At 37.1% G+C, this 18,942-nt stretch overlaps 1 protein-coding gene across 3 annotated transcripts in view; it reads right to left on the reverse strand.

Annotated features, from left to right (window-relative positions):
* The window catches only part of CSMD3 (CUB and Sushi multiple domains 3), a 1,042,296-nt gene that overhangs the window by 112,295 nt on the left and 911,059 nt on the right, over positions 1-18,942 (reverse strand). For all 3 annotated transcript variants that reach the window (XM_067537409.1, XM_067537408.1, XM_067537407.1), the window contains 4 exons: positions 16,344-16,532; positions 15,814-15,960; positions 12,125-12,313; positions 192-377 (listed from right to left, as the gene is read on the reverse strand). In XM_067537409.1, coding sequence (XP_067393510.1) covers positions 192-377; positions 12,125-12,313; positions 15,814-15,960; positions 16,344-16,532 — 711 coding nt within the window. The remainder of the gene's footprint in view (positions 1-191; positions 378-12,124; positions 12,314-15,813; positions 15,961-16,343; positions 16,533-18,942) is intronic.

An 18,942-nucleotide genomic window follows, 5' to 3' on the forward strand; every position in this document is an offset into this window, starting at 1 on the left:
ATATCTATCTATGTATCTATAGATATATATATTGTATATGATCAAAACAAGTTTTAAATGTACTCAAATGTCTCACTGTATTAATTAGCCAAAAGCAGAACTCTTAAATAATTTGAAACACAGCTCCTTTGATTAATGAAAACAAAATACAGGAAAGTTCTTAATCAGAGAGAATGTTCAATGCTACTTACCTACACAACGAGGTGTTTTATTATGATTGCTCCATGTACCATCTGGCTGGCAGACTGCTGTAGTAAGCTCCTTGGATGATAGTCTATACCCATCATTGCAAAAGTAAGTAACGTGGGTGCCAACTAAGTAATCTGTAGTTAAGATTCCACCATTTAATGGAGCTTTAGGAATTCCACAAGATATAGCTGAATTAAAAGAAACACAAACAACATTTTATTTACCTCTCTGATTAGTCATATCTTGTCTCAAATGCTTTATGTATCATACCACAATACTGATATACTTGTAAAGAAGGATTAGTAATTTATTACTTTATATTTTAAGCCCACACAGACTTTGTGGGTTCTAAATTTTCAAAAGAAACTAAATCTTGGGAGGTTTATGATTCATTTATCTGTCCTTTTAAAGGTATCTGGGATTATGGAGTAAATGAAAGTTATAGTTCTGTAACCGTCTAGTTATCCTTTCAGATTGCATAGAATGATGAATGATAATGCATTAGAGAATAGAAGAAAAACAGGATCAGTATGGTCCTATGAACAGGATTCTAGTCCAAGGGTATGTCTACACTGTGGGCTCTGTGGCGATCGATGCAGCAGGATCGATTGAGCAGGTTGTGTAGACCCGCTCAATCAACCCCAGATGGCCTCTCTGGTCGATGCTGGTAATCCACCTCCTTGATAGGAGTAAGACTGTGCTGAATGGAGGGTGTCTCCCATCGACGGAGTGCCATGAAGACATCATGCTATGTTAACGTAAGTACATCGATGGGAGATACACAAACTACATTACATAGCTTGCGTATTTGCCGTCAACTGCTGGCGGCACTGTAGAGAGACTCTAGAGAACTGGTTCTTTTTCTGGCTCTTCTACTGATGTGCTGTGTGACATTGAGCAAGACTCTTACAGTAAATTTTCTAGATTTCAGTTTCTCTACTTGTAAAATGAGAATAACAATTCTTTCTCACCTTTTGTAAGTTACTTTAAAATCAGCAGATGAAAAGTGTTGTATAAGTGCCAAGTATTGTTATTTTTAAAAAGCAGTTGGGTGGGGGAGAGGGCAAGAACAGATTACATACACTGCAGTTCTTTTGGTAAGAAACCAATTTGGAATCTCTTCTTCACTTCAGCAGCACCCTCTGTGTGGCAGGGAGTTTGAATTGAGGTGTTAATATACTTTTATTAGTCCTTTTTCCCATTTGGCATTAGGGTTGCCAATCCTCCAGGAATTAATCATTAATCTTTAATTGAAGATTATGTCATGTGATGGAACCTCCAAGAATACATCCAACCAAAACTGGCAACCCTATTTGGCATTTCAGATTTCTTTATATAATGTGCAGCTTTCATATAGTATTTGTCTGGCTTCACAAGTTGTTTATAGTTTATCGCATGATGTATACTGCCTTCCTATAATCCCTATGTTTTAGAGTCTATTTGATCATTTCAAAGATCATAAATGAGTCATAAGATCATCTTTATTGGATGAAAATATTATATATATAAACTAAATAAAAGTATGAGCAGTCAAAATGGTATAATCTGGGTTGAATATTTCAAAAACCATCAGATCCATTCCTGGCTTTGTAACTCACATTTGCTGCATGGGGAACAAATGCCAAACTAATTACAGTCACCACCAATCTCCTTGAGTGAACTCTTTAACTATCCCTGTTTTCTCCTTTGTACAATAGTGTTTTAAAGGTGAAAGACTCCCTCAGTTTGTTGAGCAAGCACCATTTCCTTAACTGGCATATTTAGTCTTTTCAATGTATGCACTAGATGAGATCAGTCATAAAAAAAATCCTGTATCTTTTATCAATTCTGTTAATAGGAGTAGACCACAGACATAAGTGGTTTATATTAAATGTTGAACCTTAAAGTAAAAAGATAGTGGGGACAGAGAGGAGCAAAACTAGAGAACAAAATAAAGAATCAGGGAGATTTGATGAGTGAGGATTTGGAAGCAGAAAAGGAGAGGAGAGAAAAAGCATTTATACTGGAAAGAGAGAAAGAATAGCAGAAATTACTCAACCATAGCCATCCAGAGTAAAGATGTACACTTGTAGCTCTAAACTGTGAGGTTCTGAGATTTTTTTTTCACATTTTAATGTGTTATTTCATAACTTTAAAAATAAAACATTAAACTAAGAAATATTTTTATGTAATGTGTGTATTTTCTTATTAAAGCACTATTTTCTAAAGAAAATATTTTCTTTAGATTCCACATTTATTTAGAAACCTTGTATACTATCCATGCATGTTGTCTTTCAACAGAAAACAGTGTAAATTAGTGACAGGACTAATATTATGAGTAAATGAAGACTCACATGCAATATGAGACCCATGAAAGTCAAATCTGGTGTATCACTTGTCAAGCATTCAGTGAACATAAATCTTTTATGTGTAAAAATGGAAATCTTTGTCCATAAGAAAAATCACAGATTACAAGAACCATCTTTGAGTCTCAAGATGCTAATTCCTATCTTTCTGTGTTTTAATAAAGTGTCACACACAAACCTGATGCTGATGTAGTAGTTTCCCCTTGAAATAACCCCAGCAATCTAACACACAAAATTACTGATAGAACTGTACTTATTGAAATTGGTCACAAATTTGAAATGGTAGATGTTTCACTCTATCTAAATAATGCTGCTCACTTTACATTGCCATTTTGATGAATGTGACATTCCTGTAGAATAATTTTCTAATAGGAATACCTGAAGTTTTCTAAAGTGCTTATTACCATAGCATCCAAGCATTCAATGAGATAAATAAAATCTGCATGATAATGTCAAAAATGAACATTAGTCTCTTTTTACCCTTTTTGAGCTCCAGGAAATGCTGCTAGGTTTTTTTGTTTATTTTAATTAACAGTAGCTACGGTGGAATGCTTTAGTAAAAATAGTAGGTAGTGTAGCTTGCTCTAAAATTGGTGAAACTTTAGCTTAGTCTAGTCTCTTCTGAAGGCTCATTCAACAATCAACCCCTCTTCACTAAGAATTGTTTATCTCTGGCTCACGTGTGCTTTGTCCCGGGATTTGTTAGCTGTATTGTCTCAGAGGGGAATAACTGCATTGACAGATCATAGATAGAGAGGCTGTCTGGTGAAGATGGGTCATGATCTATTGGTGGTTCTGAAGAGCTATACCAGGGTCTTGAATTGGCAGCAGAACAAAACTGAGAGCCAGTGCAGCATTTAGAGAAAAGGGTTGATGTGCTGCTGGGTGCTTTGCAAGGCTTTGTGCTTCCTGATGCATAATTGCTTCCAGAGTTGCTCCAGGAGCAGTTCACCTTCATTTTCACTCCCCATTTGAGGACAGTAGTTAGCTGGCAAAATCTGGCCATAAAAGTGGAACTTCTTAGAGTGATGGAGATCCTTTGTTAATCAGTGCTGATCAATACCATGATGTCACTATTTTAGAAACAGTAGTGCTCTTCCTGGAGTAACTGACTTCTCAGATGTGACGGTTTAAAAGTAGGTTAAAAAGCTCAAAATACTTGATTTTACTCTCAGAGATTAACATTTCCTTACATTTGTTGGTTTCTTATTATTACAAACAAATATGCTACAATAAAACCTCAATAATTTTCAGCAATGACTGGAAAACCCATTATGGCTTACTGTACTTTGAGAATCAGTGAATAAGAAATATGAACAAACAAACAAATCTCATCACAAACTACAGACTTTGTAAATGCTGATCTTAACAAGATGGAGGAATCAATGTAATAAAACACTTCTTTGCATGCAGATACTCAAACAAGGGTGCTCAGGGAGTTGGCTGATGTGATTGCAGGGCTACTGGCCACCTAGTGACAGATGGTGTGGAAAAAGCTGAAAAAGCTGATTTTTTTTTGTCTCTGTCCTTACAGACAAGGTCAGCTCCCAAACTACTGCCCTGAGCAGCACGGTATGGGGAGGAGGTGAGCTCAGTGGTGAAAGAACAGGTTCACATCTATTTAGAAAAACTGGACATGAACAAGTCAATAGGGCCGGATACAATGCATCTGAGGATGCTGAGGGAGTTGGCTGATGTGATTGCAGAGCCATTGGCCAGTATCTTTGAAAACTCATGGTGATTGGGAAAGCTCCTGCATGACTGGAAAAAGACAAATATAGTGCCCGTCTTTAAAAAAGGGAAGGAGGAGGATCTGGGAACTACAGACTAGTCAGCCTCACCTCAGTCCCCAGAAAAATCATGGACCAGACCTCCAAGGAATCCATTTTGAAGCACTTGGAGGAAATGAAGGTGATCAGGAACAATCAGCAAGGGGAAGTCATGCCTGACAAACCTGACTATCTTCTATGATGAGATGACTGGTTCTGTTGATGGAGGAAAGCAATTGATGTGACATACCTTGACATTAGCAAAACTTTTAATATGGTCTCATACAACATTCTTGCCATCAAGTTACGGAAGTGTGGGTTGGGTGAATGGACTATAAGGTGGATAGAAAGCTGGTTAGATCATCGAGCTCAATGGACAGTGATCAATGGCTTGATGTCTAGTTGGTAGCCAGTATCAAGCGGAGTGCCCCAGGGATTGGTCCTGGGGCCAGTTTTGTTCAACAACTTCATTAATGATCTAGAGGATGGAGTGGATTGCATCCTCAACAAGTTTGCAGATTACACTACAATGGGGGATGGGGGTGGTAGAGACACTGGAATGTAGGGATGTGATATAGAGTGACCTTGATAAATTGGAGTATTGGGCCAAAAGAAATCTGATGGAAGTTCAACAAGGACAAATGCAGAGTACCGCACTTAGGACAGAAGAATCCCATGCACTGCTAAAGACTGGGGACTGACTGGCTAAGCAGCACTTCTGCATAAAAGTACGTTGGGGTTACAGTGGACAAGAAGTTGGATATGAGTCAACAGTGTGCCCTTGTTGCCAAGAAGGCTAATGGCATATTGGGTTGCATTAGCAGGCGTACTGCCAGCAGATCAAGGGAAGTGACTATTCCCCTTTATTTGGCACTGGTGAGGCCACATTTGAAGTACTGTGTCCAGGAAGGATGTGGACAAATTGGAAAGAGTCCAGCAGAGGGCAACAAAAATGATTAGGGGGCTCGAGCACGACTTCTGAGAAGAGGCTAAGGGAACTGGGCTAATTTAGTCTGCAGAATAGAAGAGTTAGGGGGGATTCCAAAGAGGATGGAGCTAGCCTGTTCTTAGTTCTGGCAGGTGACAGAACAAGGAGCAATGTTGCAGTATGGGAGGTCTAGTTTGGATATTAGGAAAAACTTTTTCACTAGGAGGGTGGTGAAGCACTGGAATGAGTTATGTAGGGTGGTGGTGGAATCTCCATCTTTAGAGGTTTTTAAGATGCAGCTTGACATAACACTGGCTGGGATGATTTATTTGGGGTTGGTACTGCTTTGAGCAGGGGGTTGGACTAGATAACTTACTGAGGTCCCTTCCAACCCTCATCTTTTATGATTTTGGAAGGGGAAATGAAAGAAAAAAGTAGAAACTAAATCTCCCATATGACAATGACCTGTCTCTAAGCCAGGCCACCCTTACATACCTGAGAATAAACCTCTAAGAAACATTCAGGTAGGCCTTGACACTATAGATAAAATTTCCTTGGTAGTGAAGTCAAACTTAGTTTCCAGTTGCACCATATTACTATATATCTATTTACGTAACATGTGGCCGTGATCACCCTTGGTTCTGAGATACTCAAAATCTTTAGTGTATTTATCTTCACAACACTTCTGTGACTTAGGGAAGTACTATTATCCTCATTTTACTGATGGGGAAATGAGGCACAGAGAATGATTTGCCCAAGGTAATACAGGAAGTCTGTGGCAGAGCAAGGAATTGAGCATAGGTCTTCTGAGTCCTTGGTCAATGCCCTAACCAGTAGACCATCCTTCCACTCTTTGTAAACAGTTGCTGGTGTACAGTTTGTATTATGAACAGCCTTGCTGCTTCACCATTTTTTTTTGGGGGGGGAGGGAAGGAGAGAGAGGGCCTTATATGAGACAGACTAGCTTTGTAAAGTAATTTTGTTAGACAAATAGAAGAAACTAAAATAAATGTGACAGCCCCATTGCTTTCCTTTCTTCATAGGAAATGGAAATCAATTTCAATCATAAAGAATCCTTTTCATTATGATCCATCCTATATATAACCAATTAATTGATTCATAATACCACTTTAACTCATTATGATAATTAAACTTTGTTTTATTAATGTATTTTTTAAAAATTAAGAAGACATGCTTCATATTGTTATATAAATAGCATTCTGGATTTGGCTCCCTTCTCAATTTCATCCATGCATTTACACCAGTGTAACTCCACTGTTTTTATTGGAGCTACTCCTTATTTACACCAGTGTAAGAGGAGGCTCTCTGTCTCTATTTACAACATAACATGTGAATACAAAATTGTGTTATACTTAATAATTTTTAGAATACTTTTCATCCTTGAATCTTGGCCCTCTTACAAAAATGGACAAGCTTCTTTTGACCTATTTTACAATTAAACAAAAAAGGAAAAAGCACTATGTGGGTACCTAGGTAGCCCCCATCATTGGTGCATCTGAGACCAATCAGCACAAGATAAATCCAATCCTTACATTTCTAGTGAGTGAAGTCCAGTGTGGCAGCAGTAAGCCCTTTGCTGATGTAGACTGTAAAAACCTTCCTTAAGGAAGGCTTGGTAATAGTTGTTTTAAAGAAGCATTTGTTTGGCATTTGCTATTAACTATTAACCAGTATCTAATCTTCCATTTTTGTTCTGGTTTATGGAAAAGAGCAAGTTGACTTGAGATTTCATCTTAAAAAGACTGAGGTGATCAAAAAGGGTCAGGGGAAAGACCAAAAGTTGTTGGAGGCTATTTCTGCCCCTCACTAAGATTGTTCTGCTATGTAAGTTGAGGTCAGGTTAGATTCCTAGTTGCTTTTAGATCACCAAAAAGCAGAAGTGAGCAAAATTGCTTTCCTCCATCTCTATCTGGCCACAATGTTGTGAACTTTTCTTAAGAATGCAAACCTCACTAACGTGACCTGTGCTTTTGTCATGTACATGGGGCTCCGTCTTGAACATGTAGCTTTCCTATGAAGAACAAACAGAGAACAGCAGAAGGGACTGCATTTTAACATGGACTACACACTGGACCAATGCTAACATCTAGGCCGTTAGCTCAGCATCTTAAATACAATTTGATCTGAAAAGTGGTGAGACAACTAAAACAGAAATACATATAACCTCAAAAGTACAATAGGCCCAGCCCTATCTTGGGAATGGAAAATTTGCTCATAAATTTAAGGTAATGAAAAGATTGTATTTATATTCCTCTTTTATTTATAACTCTTGGCACTTAAGCAGATATTATGTGGTTCACCTTTCTGCTGGAACCATTAGTTGCAAGGTAGAACTAAGACTAAAACATTATTTTCTGCACTATCATATTTATGAACATCTGCACTGGAAAAGCTGTGTAAAGGAAGCTTTCAATGGGCTTTCCCATATTTTGACCGAAACCAATACTCCTGGGTCCTGATCCAGCAAAATAGTTAAGGATGTGAGTTGCGCCTGTAACTGAAGTAGGATTACTCACATGCTTAAAGTTAATAAATATGTTCCAGTGCCTTTGTGAACCCGGACCTTAGTCTTTTACTATCATGATCACTAAATTCATGTTAATTTTAAAGAAAAATAAATCTCCTGTAAATTATTTTGCTAATCACTGCCAATATTATCAGACATTTCTTAGGAATCTGGGATGCAATCAGACAATCTGCCCAACTGCTTATGTGCAGTTATGTGATCTGCAATAAACGTATTGCACTTTATACAAGACAGGAATTACCCAAATGTTAGGTTTTTTCTTATTCTGTAAAAATAGGATTCAATTCTCATAAAATAAACAACATTATAGGCAAAGAATTCTTGAAATAGACATTAATATTTGTTATACTCTGCTGTACACCAGATATTTCTTCATACGAGTATAAAGGTTTTTCAGTATTTTGCCTGTCAAATATGCTATTTATCTTAGAAAAATATGCATTGCTGAAGCATAGTACAATGGATAATGTAATTTTAACACTAAGGTCAATAAATTCTGCTAATTCTTTCTTCATTTTTTAGGCATCTCTGGCATACCAGTCACTGCAGACATGACAATTTATAATATTGAAACATTAGGGGGTTCCACTAGATATTCTTTTATGTCATTTGCTTTGTTTGTGCATCACATTTTCTCTAGATTTCAGCCCCTACGCATCGTGCCCGACACTAGCACAAGAAGTTGTACAAATTAACAATAATATTGATTTGCGGAGAGGTCCATGCAAAGCAACATTTATCAATGAGACGAAAAGCTAAATAAATAAATAAAGCCAAGCATCAAGTAATGTTGGTATGAAGTGCTATACTCAAGAAATGTAGTCAATAACTGAGTGAAAAAAACTATATTAAAAAAACTCTTTGAAGAAGTTAAGGATCTATGATTTTTTGTAAACACCCATATTTCATATCAGAAGCAAGTTAATAATTTATTGCAAAATTTATGCCACTGTAGTCCTGTTTGCTCTTTCAAAGCTTTATTAGCATTATGGGTTTTAGTAAATTGTAAGAACCTTTACTGACTTAGGTAGGGTGCAGAGGTTTTGTGTAATTAAAAATCGGGCAAGGGAGTCAGACAATGATCTTATATTATAATATCTGCAGTGTACTTTACAAATGAACAACATTTATTTGCCTGAAATTTATAACAATCTTAATGTCTGAGGACAGGATTCATCTGCTCCTCTTCAGCCCAGAGGATGGATGATTTTGTATTAGCGTCAAACCAGGGATTCAGTTAATTGCTACACTCTTCAGTCTGAGGTAGGGCTTATTTTGTAATCCACTGCTGTTACACTAGGTCTTTTCTATCAAGTGGACATATTTAAATCTATAAATACAGTACAAAAATAAAGAAAAAATATGTATTCTAATGTTAACAATTGCGTGTCTTGATTCCACAGCAAAGTGCCACAGTAGAAAGTGATCTTAAAAATAGGGTGGTATTATCTATTTAGAACACTGGAACCTGGGGAATTTTTTCACAGTCAAGTGAGAACGATAGCCCCCTTTACCTAGTATCATGGTGTTTCAAATTCATCACTAAAGCAGGACTGAAAAGCCTAATGGGACTTATTTAATTAGTCACAAGAACAAAATTCTAAACTATTGTCTCACCTATTGAACATCTGCAGAAATGAAGGAGAGTCTAGAGAAGACATAGATTTAAATCATCTGTTGTGCATAGATTTTGTGGAGAGTAAAAATGTCTGAGTAGTAGCAGAGTGTTGGTAACTATAGAAGAGGATAACACAGAAGAACCACATTGAAGAATTGTGGAAAAGTTCTGGAGATTTGGATTCACTCGTGTCATAAGTAATGATGTGTTTGGCGGCATAATCCTGATTCCCAGTAGATGTTTACACAAACAAGTTGTTATAATTTGTCACCATTTGACTTGAATGACAATCTCCAATGAAGAGATGATTAAGATTAATATAGAATAGGAGGTGTATAGCAGCGTACAATGAAGTTGCAAGAGCTGCATAGCCTTAGACAGGACAGTATGTCATGAATGAGAATGTGTTCTGGCTCCTACCCCGGTGTGCAAGAAGGGCTCTTTATAGAAGGGCTCCCAATCCACTTTCTCTTCTTGTGCAGTTACTGCTCTTCACTGCAGTTCCTAAATTCAGATGAGTTCAAGAACTGAGTAAGACTAGTTCAGATAGACACCCTATAAATGGAAGAGAACGTAAGGCAAGAGATAGGGCCATGACCTTATCAGCCACTTCCGCTGGCTGCCCATGGAGGTGGACACATGCTACAGACCCTTAATAAGGTAGCAGGACTGTCTGTACTCCTTCTGTGTGCCATGGAGCTATGAAAAGCATGATCCAGTAGGCAGAGAGCTACCATTAGGGTAATGCTCTATTCCATGGAACAATGTGCAATTCATAATCTTGCTCCAAGTTGTTATTAAAGAACATTAGAGAAGTTTATTGACTGTATTTGTTATATATGGGCCACTGGTGCAAGAAGTTACAAATTCAGCAGAGTAAATGGGTTCAGCTTTACACCAGCAAGGGTTCATCCCTAAGTAAGAGCATGTGGTGATGTCTGGGAAATGGAGTAAATCAGTTCATCTTCTGGATTCTCTGGCCACAGCCTAAGCAGCAGCAACTATTTTAGGGCTGCATGGGCAGGATCTAAGTTCTCTGGTGGAGTGTGAGTTGCTGGCACATAACACTGCTGCAATCACCTTCTACAAACAAGGAACTGTGGGAAGCAGGTATAACCAAATGGCAAATCAAGTCCATAACTTGAATCACAGTTAACCTTCATTAAATGCTTATTTATAATTAATTGACTTTTAATTAACATAAAAATCTTATTATATTTTAGAATACATCAACCATTGCAATGAATGAATATCAAGCAATTAATAAATATTCTTTTTAAAATAAGTTCTTTACAACTATTTACCAGTTATGCAACTACTTCTGTTAACTATTTAAAACATATAGTTATTAAAATAAATTAGTATTTTCATTTAGTAGATTTAACTGTTTTCTTAACACAAAGTTACTTATTTGAAATATGTAGTTAAAAGTCTGATCAAGATCTATGACTAGCTATCATGACTAGCTCCTCCTACATTTATCCCCTGACATTCAGGAAGTTTAAAAGAATGTAACAGCACATGTAACACCTGCACTTCATTTCTGAGCACTTGAAAGTTTGGAGAACATTCAAGCTTTTAATATTTTATTGGGAAATTACCATTGAACAAACTTAAATTTCACGTCTCTCCACGGGTCAGCAGGAACATACTGTCTGAATTCATTTAAGCAGCTAAAGTACTGGGTTGGCATATCCATAATGAATGTCTACTGCTTCTGTATTTGTGTGGTTAATAAGGTCTGAGAACCTTGCATGAATAGTAAAATAGAATTATCTTTTTGTCTGAGTTTATACAACAGAAAAATATAAATTCCTTGCTTTTAAATAAAATGAAAAATAGTAAACATCTGCAATGTTTTACGAATACTCCTAATAATTTGCTATATAGTAGAATACATGTTACTAACACAATAGCATTTTTCTTAAGAAAATATATGTTGTAAATCAAATTGTTAACTACATAGTCATTTCCATTTCATTGCTAAGGAATCATACTGTACCTTGACATGTTAATTCAAAACAAGAGATCCTAAATATATAATCAATCCGAAGAGCTCTGTCCCAAGTGCTAAATTTAAAAATCAATTTGCAGCTCAAAATACTAATATAGACATGAAAATTGTCAGATAGTTTTACAAAAAAGAAAAGAAAAATTTTCCTGTTTACTTTTCACTGGAAATCTCATGAGTCCCAGTACTTTCTGGTTCTTTATCGTTGGTGAATCATGAATAAGTGTGAATAAACATGAAATAGTTATTTGGCACTTCTAATATCAATCCCAGTGTAAGCATATAACACTGAGAAATGTAGCAATGAAAAATAAACTAACAGATAAACAATATAAATTAAGGGAACTTTTCTGAACATCCTGCCCTCCCCCCCAAAAAATAAAAATAAAAATGTTTGGCTTCAATTTTAAGTGAAGATTCAGGTGAGATTACATTTTGTCTACGGCATTTTTGTTCACAACTTAAAAAAATGTGATACTTAGTGACTTCCAAACTCATACAGTCAATAGTTGCTAACCCTGGCAGATTGTGTTACAATATATGATTTATTAGTTGTATTTGTAGGGCTGTATTGGCAGGAAGATTTTGGTTCCCATGAATGAAAATTAAACATTTTTATTTTATTTTTTTTAAGTGACAAAGACTGATGGCCTAAATCAGAAGAGGAGAAAATAATGATATAATGTGTTACTTAATCCGCGATTAAAGATACTTACCTTGACAAGCTGGGACTGGTGCATCCCATGCATGATATCCATATGGAGATTTCCTGCATACAGCGGTACTTTTCCCAACAAGCCTAAATCCTCGATCACAAGCCCAGCGAACCATACTGTTGAGCTGTCCACCTGTCTGACTGACAATGAATCCATGTGGAGGAGACTCTGGAGTACTACAATAAAGAGCTTTGGGAAAAACAAAACAAAATATTTTTTCTCCCTCTGTAAATGTTTGGTAGCCAAATCTGAGGCTCTGATTTAGTTTCTACACTAACACTACCTGAATTTTTTGAAATGTTGCCTGTGTAAGGACTGAGAGAAGAGATTATTATTCTGATTCTATCTGATCCTTATCTACACTCAGTGGTACATTATCCAGAAAGTAAAGGTGGCAGAACAAGGCCTAATAAGGACTTCAAGATTTGACTCCGAAATGGCAAATGTGAAGTCAAGTCTCATGAGTACAACTGTTATTATAACAACTTCTCGGTTGAAAAATATACAACAAAGTATTTTTGTTCCATGAAAACTTAAAGAAATGAAATTGCATTCATATTTACTACTATGAAAAATGCCCATAATAAATCAAAACCAACAAGTGTCTCGGCCAAAGATTTGCTTTTTCAGATTATCATGTTTTTTCTGTTCACAACAAAAATTCTTTCTACAAAAATCAACAATTTATGAACTGAAAGTGAATTATTAAAAATTACAATATCACAATCTTAACTGTACTTTTGAGTGCCCCAGTGAACCTGCATCAATTACTTTGCAGCTGCATTTTGTTCCCTTTGAATTTCCCTAAAAGCCAGAAATCTTAGAGAACATTTGCAAAATGTTCAAGATAGGAAAAACATATCTACATATCTTTATAAGGGGTGGGGGAGGAGACAATTTTAGAAATAAGGTTTTAATACTCTGATTGGATTTTTGGCCCAGATTCTCAAAGGTATTTAAGCTGTTAACTTCCAGTAGAAGTTATATATCATTCTTACAGGTTTTTAATTTGCTTGTTTTATCTTCTGAAAAGAGACTCAAAGAGCTTGGCTTGTTTAGCCTAACCAAAAGAAAGCTGAGGGGAGAGATATGATTGCTCTCTATAATTACATCTGAGGGATAAATACTAGGGAGGGAGAGGAATTAGTTAAGTTAAGCACCAGTGTGGACATGAGAACAAAGAGAGATAAACCAGCCATCAACAAGTTTAGCTTGATGTTAGATGAAGGTTTCTAACCATCAGAGGAGATCAGTTCTGGAACAACCTTCCAAGGGGAGCAGCAGGGACAAAAAACTTAACTGGCTTCAAGACTGAGCTTGATAATTTATGGAGGGGATGGTATGATGAGACTGCCTACAATGGCATGTAGCAAGCTGAGACTACTAGCAGCAAATATCTCCAACGTCTGGTGATGGGACAGTAGATAGGGATGTCCCTAAGGTACTAGAGATAATTCTTTCCCAGGTGTCTAGCTGGTGGGTCTTGCCTACATGCTCAGGGTCTAACTGTTTGCCATTTTTGTGTTGGGAAGGAATTTTCTCCCGCACGAAACTGGCAGACACCCTGTGGACTTTTGCCTTCCTCTGTACCATGGTCAGTTGCAGGTTTAAACTAGTATATATGATGGATTCTTTGTAACTTGAAGTCTTTAAATGTTGATTTGAGGACTTCAGTAACTCAGCCAGAGGTATGGGGTCTATTAAAGGAGTTGGTTGGTGAGGTTTGGTAGCCTGCAATATTCAGGAGCTCAGACTAAATGATCATGATAGTCCCTTCTGACCTTAAAGTCTCTGAGTTTATAAGGAACATGAGTAGGGATCCACCCTGCCTCAATTCCAAAATGGTAGGAGACCAGAGAGCTTTTGCTGGGGCTGCCTCAGTGGTACAGCTGCGGTCCCCACTGTGGCAGCCATTCATAGCTTGTTTTGTATTGGTCCATCTAATTTGTCACCCTCTGGGGGTCAAAGAGGAGTCAAGATAGGCTGATAAGATGGGCATCTCCCAACTTAAGGAAAAAGCGAGGGGTATTAGAGGCCCTTTGCCTCCTGCCTTCATGCTCTGCAGCAATCACAGAGAATATCCCTTCACTCTATCTAGGATAGTTGAGGAGTGTTGCCTAGTACACCATATCATCCTGCTCCCTTTCCATAGATGTTTATCAGAGTGGGTACTTTCCCAAGGTGAAGCGATATCTCCCATTGTGAAAGGGCATTGTGGTGGAGTCTTGTCACCCCTCTCTAATAAAGCGAGTGGCAGCATGTAAAGCACCTACCTCTCACTCCTGCCTTCTTAGTTTCCCTTTCTCTGCTGATAATCACCCTACCCACGTTCTTAGAAGCAGCATGGAAACAGGACAGTTCCCCTTTTCACAGGTAGCATTTTGGTGGTTCCTGCACTGCGGGCCATTTCTTGTTCTAGTTGGTGACCCAGAGATGAGTGACTCCCTTCCTCCCATGCAGTCTACATGCCATTCTTTCCAATAAGAGTGCAAGCATCCCCCTTAAACACTCCTTACAAACAGAGTTTTGGGGCCCTCTCTCCAAATTACAGGAGATTACATCAAGAGAAAATAAATACAATGTAATATTTTATATCTGTGCAACAGCGAATCCCATTTGAGTGTGCTATACATGCATTTTTATCTCTGAGAAGTCTGCTCTCCTACAATTAGCAATGAGTAGACACTCTATTTCACATACTTTCATCCCAGGCCTAATTATTTTCCTCCTATTTTTGAATTATCTTAAAATTGAGAGAAGAAAAATAACTGAACAGTAAACAAAAATTTTCCAAGTTTATTCCATACCCTACCACTTTCTTCCACTTTTGAAGTTTATATATATATATATACTGTTATATAAGTGCTGCTCCCACTACTTTTAATTCAATCTATTCAGTGTCTTTGGTTACCCAAGGATTTTCTAGAACAGATCAGTGTAAGTTATTGATAATACAAAATGAAACTCTTACGAGAATCCTTGCCTGTGAGAAGCAGGCATTCACTGATATTCAGAAATGTTCAGTTCCTGTCTCTGAAAGGGCTTATGTTGCAACATCTCATCAGGATGTCACAAAGCATGGACAGAACCCTCCATCAATGGCCTGGTGGCAGAGGTTGATTTGGTAACCTACCATTCTTTCATTTAATCTTTATTCAATTTGTTGCCTTCCTTACTGTAGCAAAGGAGTGGCCAGGACTAGTGGCCATACTGGGGGGCGGGGGGGGGGGGGGGGGTCACCCAAGTTCATACTTATCATAAAGTGGTAGCAATATTCACCATATTTGGGGTCTGCCCATCATATATAGGCATGCCCATAGTTGTTCACTTTCCCCAGAGCACATTTTAAAGCATCATGCAGCACTTGGTTGGCAATTAAATGGAGTTGTATGAAACTAACGTAGAACTTGTTCCTAAATTTCTACTAGTTTTCTGTTCTGAGGAGCAGAAATTTTAAAATTAACTCTTTATGTTGAGTATTTGTCCTACTATTCTAAATAAGACATATATTTTTTAAAAGATATTGAATCAGAATTATCTGGTTCAAATATAAAACAGATCTGATTTCCTTTTCAGTTTTAGAAGCTTAGTGTCTCATAAAGTAGCTCAGTTTATCCTTTTACATACGTAAATACATTCCAAATTTGAAGTTTTAAGCAAATATAAAAGGACACATTTGATTTACATACCTATATATCTTATCCTGAAGCCTTTTTTGTTGGTGCCATGATCTGCTGACCACCGAAGAAATGCTTCATGGCCATTACTGGATATATTTAGAGAGGATGAGTAGTCCCCACTTAGGGAAATAAGCAATGGGCTATGACTATTTGGTCCTTGATAAAGGAGGGGAAAAAATGAAAATATAAAGATTTAAATTAGAGATGTACAAAATGTTCCTTGAGTAATGGCAAATGAAATAGATTCAACAGTGAAATTTACATTAAGCACATGCTACATATTATAGAATGGATCATAATATATAATTAAACATTATAATTAAATATTTTATATACACATACAGTCAAACTGATTAGTAATACAATACAGTCTGCTAAAGCGATGCAATCCATTAGCACTACTTAGCCTAACACACTCATATAATGGCTTATTTAGACAAAAAAAAGAGTATTTCTATTATATGTGTATCTGGTGGGGGTGAGTGGGGATTTCAAGGCACAAATATAAAAGCATCCAAAGTTATATATCCTGTAGTTACCATCAAACACCTCAAGTATATCAAATTCCTTTTCTGTCTGGAAGAATTCAAAGTACATGCTGATATTATAACCCTTTTCCACAGTAATGGTCCAAGCGCACATTTGGAGGTTTGGGTAGCTTTCAGGGTATCCTGGGCTCAATATGACTCCTGTTGAATCCAGACGCATTTCATTGGCTGGGCAGAGCACTATGAAACATACAGATTATTTTAAAAACTCTAATTACCACTATAGATATGATTTTGTATGACTAAAGTAAATTTTCTATGTTCTAAAGAGCTATATTACTCACTTTACTTCTATAAATATGGAACAATAGCATACACTTAATTAAGGGATAGCAGACAAAGTTTGAGTTAGCCAGCATTTCCTACAATAAATTATGCCACGGAAAATAAACATACTAAGGCTGAGAAATCACTGACTAATGGCTTTTATTCTCCTTACATTAGCTGGAAGGCCTTTGTTCTTTCAGACTGCACATTAAGTGAGCCTCACTGGATTGTTCAGACAGTAAACTAAAGATTTTATTCCTTTTCTTAAATAATAATAATAATAATGATGATGGGAGATAAACTCTCATAAGAACCAAGCTTTACGGAATCAATTGTGCTTTCTGATGATCAGTCTGTAAATAGCAACAAATCACTCTATTAGTTTATTAGAAGTATATAGTTATTAATTTTAAATTAATTTAATTAAATTAAAATGTTTGTTTTGGTGAGCATCTACCACTCATATATACAGGATGGCAATATGCATTGTTTCTGATATTTGGTCTCTAATATTACAATTTAACCTTGTCCATTTTTATAACTCCTAGATTTCTCATTGTCTCTATCTGCTATAAGTATGACTTAAAATCACTGTCCAAATACCACATTATTCTTCTGTTTCTAATAAATATATCACTGATATAGATGCCCTGAGATGGATTCATTGTACACACATAATCATCTATACCCTTAAGTCATATCTTTTATCTTCTTATGAGATGTGTACACGAGTACATTTGATTCCAGTGTGGTAAACTTTCAAATTCAAATGACCCTGAATATTCCTCCCTTCTAACTCAAAGACAGGTCCTTTCCTGGATGAATGAATGCCAGTCAACTGCAGAAAAAAAATTAAAGAAATGCAGCCTGAAAGCCTCAAGTTCTCCACTGCTGACAGCTCTGTTCATGAAGTCAGCCAAGGAAAAGAAGAAAGTTACTATACTTTTGCCTTAACATCCAGGCAACCATAACTCTGAATTAACCATTTTTCTGTCAGTGAATTTATGTATTTTCCCCCTATATTTAAATGTACCAGAGGGTTTTAAAAAAATGTTCTTCTGCCTCTTTCTTCTTCATAGCGTAAGAGTCAATGACCTACAGCTCACACACATCTGAGAGCTATTAAAAGAATGTTTAAAATTTGTCACTTAAATTCATACTAAGGCAACAACATAAAAGAGACCCGGTGAGCACCCACAGTTCTCGGTGAAGTAAATGGGAGCTGTGGATGCTTAGCATAACTGAAAATGAGGCTACTTATTTAGGTGACCATATATGAATTTAAACCTTTGGTAGTCACATTTGAAAATTGTGGCTTAAGACTTTTACTTAGGGTCTCACAAGTCAGTGGCAGAGTCAGGAATAGAATTTGGGCCTCCAGGTCTCAGCCCTATGTTTTACCCATTAGGCAACAGCTGAGAAGAAGAAAGGAAGAAGAGAAGGGTGGGCTGAGGATGAGAAATACCTCACTGAAGCAGAGGAAGATGATATGCGTATGTATAAGTGAGTGGAGGCCAGTGTACATTTATTGATCTAAGAAGAGGAGGGGCAAATATTGGGAAATACTACTCCAATTGATACATATCAGAGGAAAAAATTCTCAACTAATATACACAGAGATCTTCTTCAGGTCATATCTGGCAACAGCACACTCTTACCGGAATACCGGGACTCATAGAAACCATCCTCAAACCACTCACCACAAACAGGGACAGCTTCCTCCAGGACACAGACAACTTCCTCCACAAACTCTGCAACATCAACAACATCCCTCAGAACACCATCCTTGCCACCAGGGATGTCACCTCCCTATACACCAACATCCTTCACAATGGCAACATAGCTGCCTGTTTCAAATATTTACAGTGCAATGGAGAACAACACTCAGATATCCACCTCAAACACATTGCAAAACTCATCCATTTCATCCTCACCCATAACAATTTTAGATTCAACAACAAACACTTTATGCAAACCATGGGAACAGCCATGGTACTAGAATGGCTCCCCAATACACCAACCTCTTCATGAAACAACATGAAGAAAAATTTCTGGACAAATGCACCATGAAATCAATGATACCTGAGATACACTGAAGATAGTTTTCATCGTCTAGACAGATGACAAACTCTCTCATAGATTTTCACCACAGCTTCAACAATCAGCATTAAACGCTCTCTGGAACACTCCTACACCAGCATTAACTTCCTTGACATTACAATCTGTTTCAAGAAAGGAACCTTACAGACCACTATATACAAGAAATGCATGAATCACCACACTTATCTTCACAGATCCAGTAACCACCCCAAACTCACCAAGA

This window comes from Emydura macquarii, unplaced genomic scaffold (assembly GCF_026122565.2).
Source record: "Emydura macquarii macquarii isolate MOO-44397 ecotype Brisbane River unplaced genomic scaffold, CSIRO-AGI_Emac_v2 contig_383, whole genome shotgun sequence".
In the NCBI taxonomy this organism is placed as follows: Eukaryota; Metazoa; Chordata; order Testudines; family Chelidae; genus Emydura; species Emydura macquarii.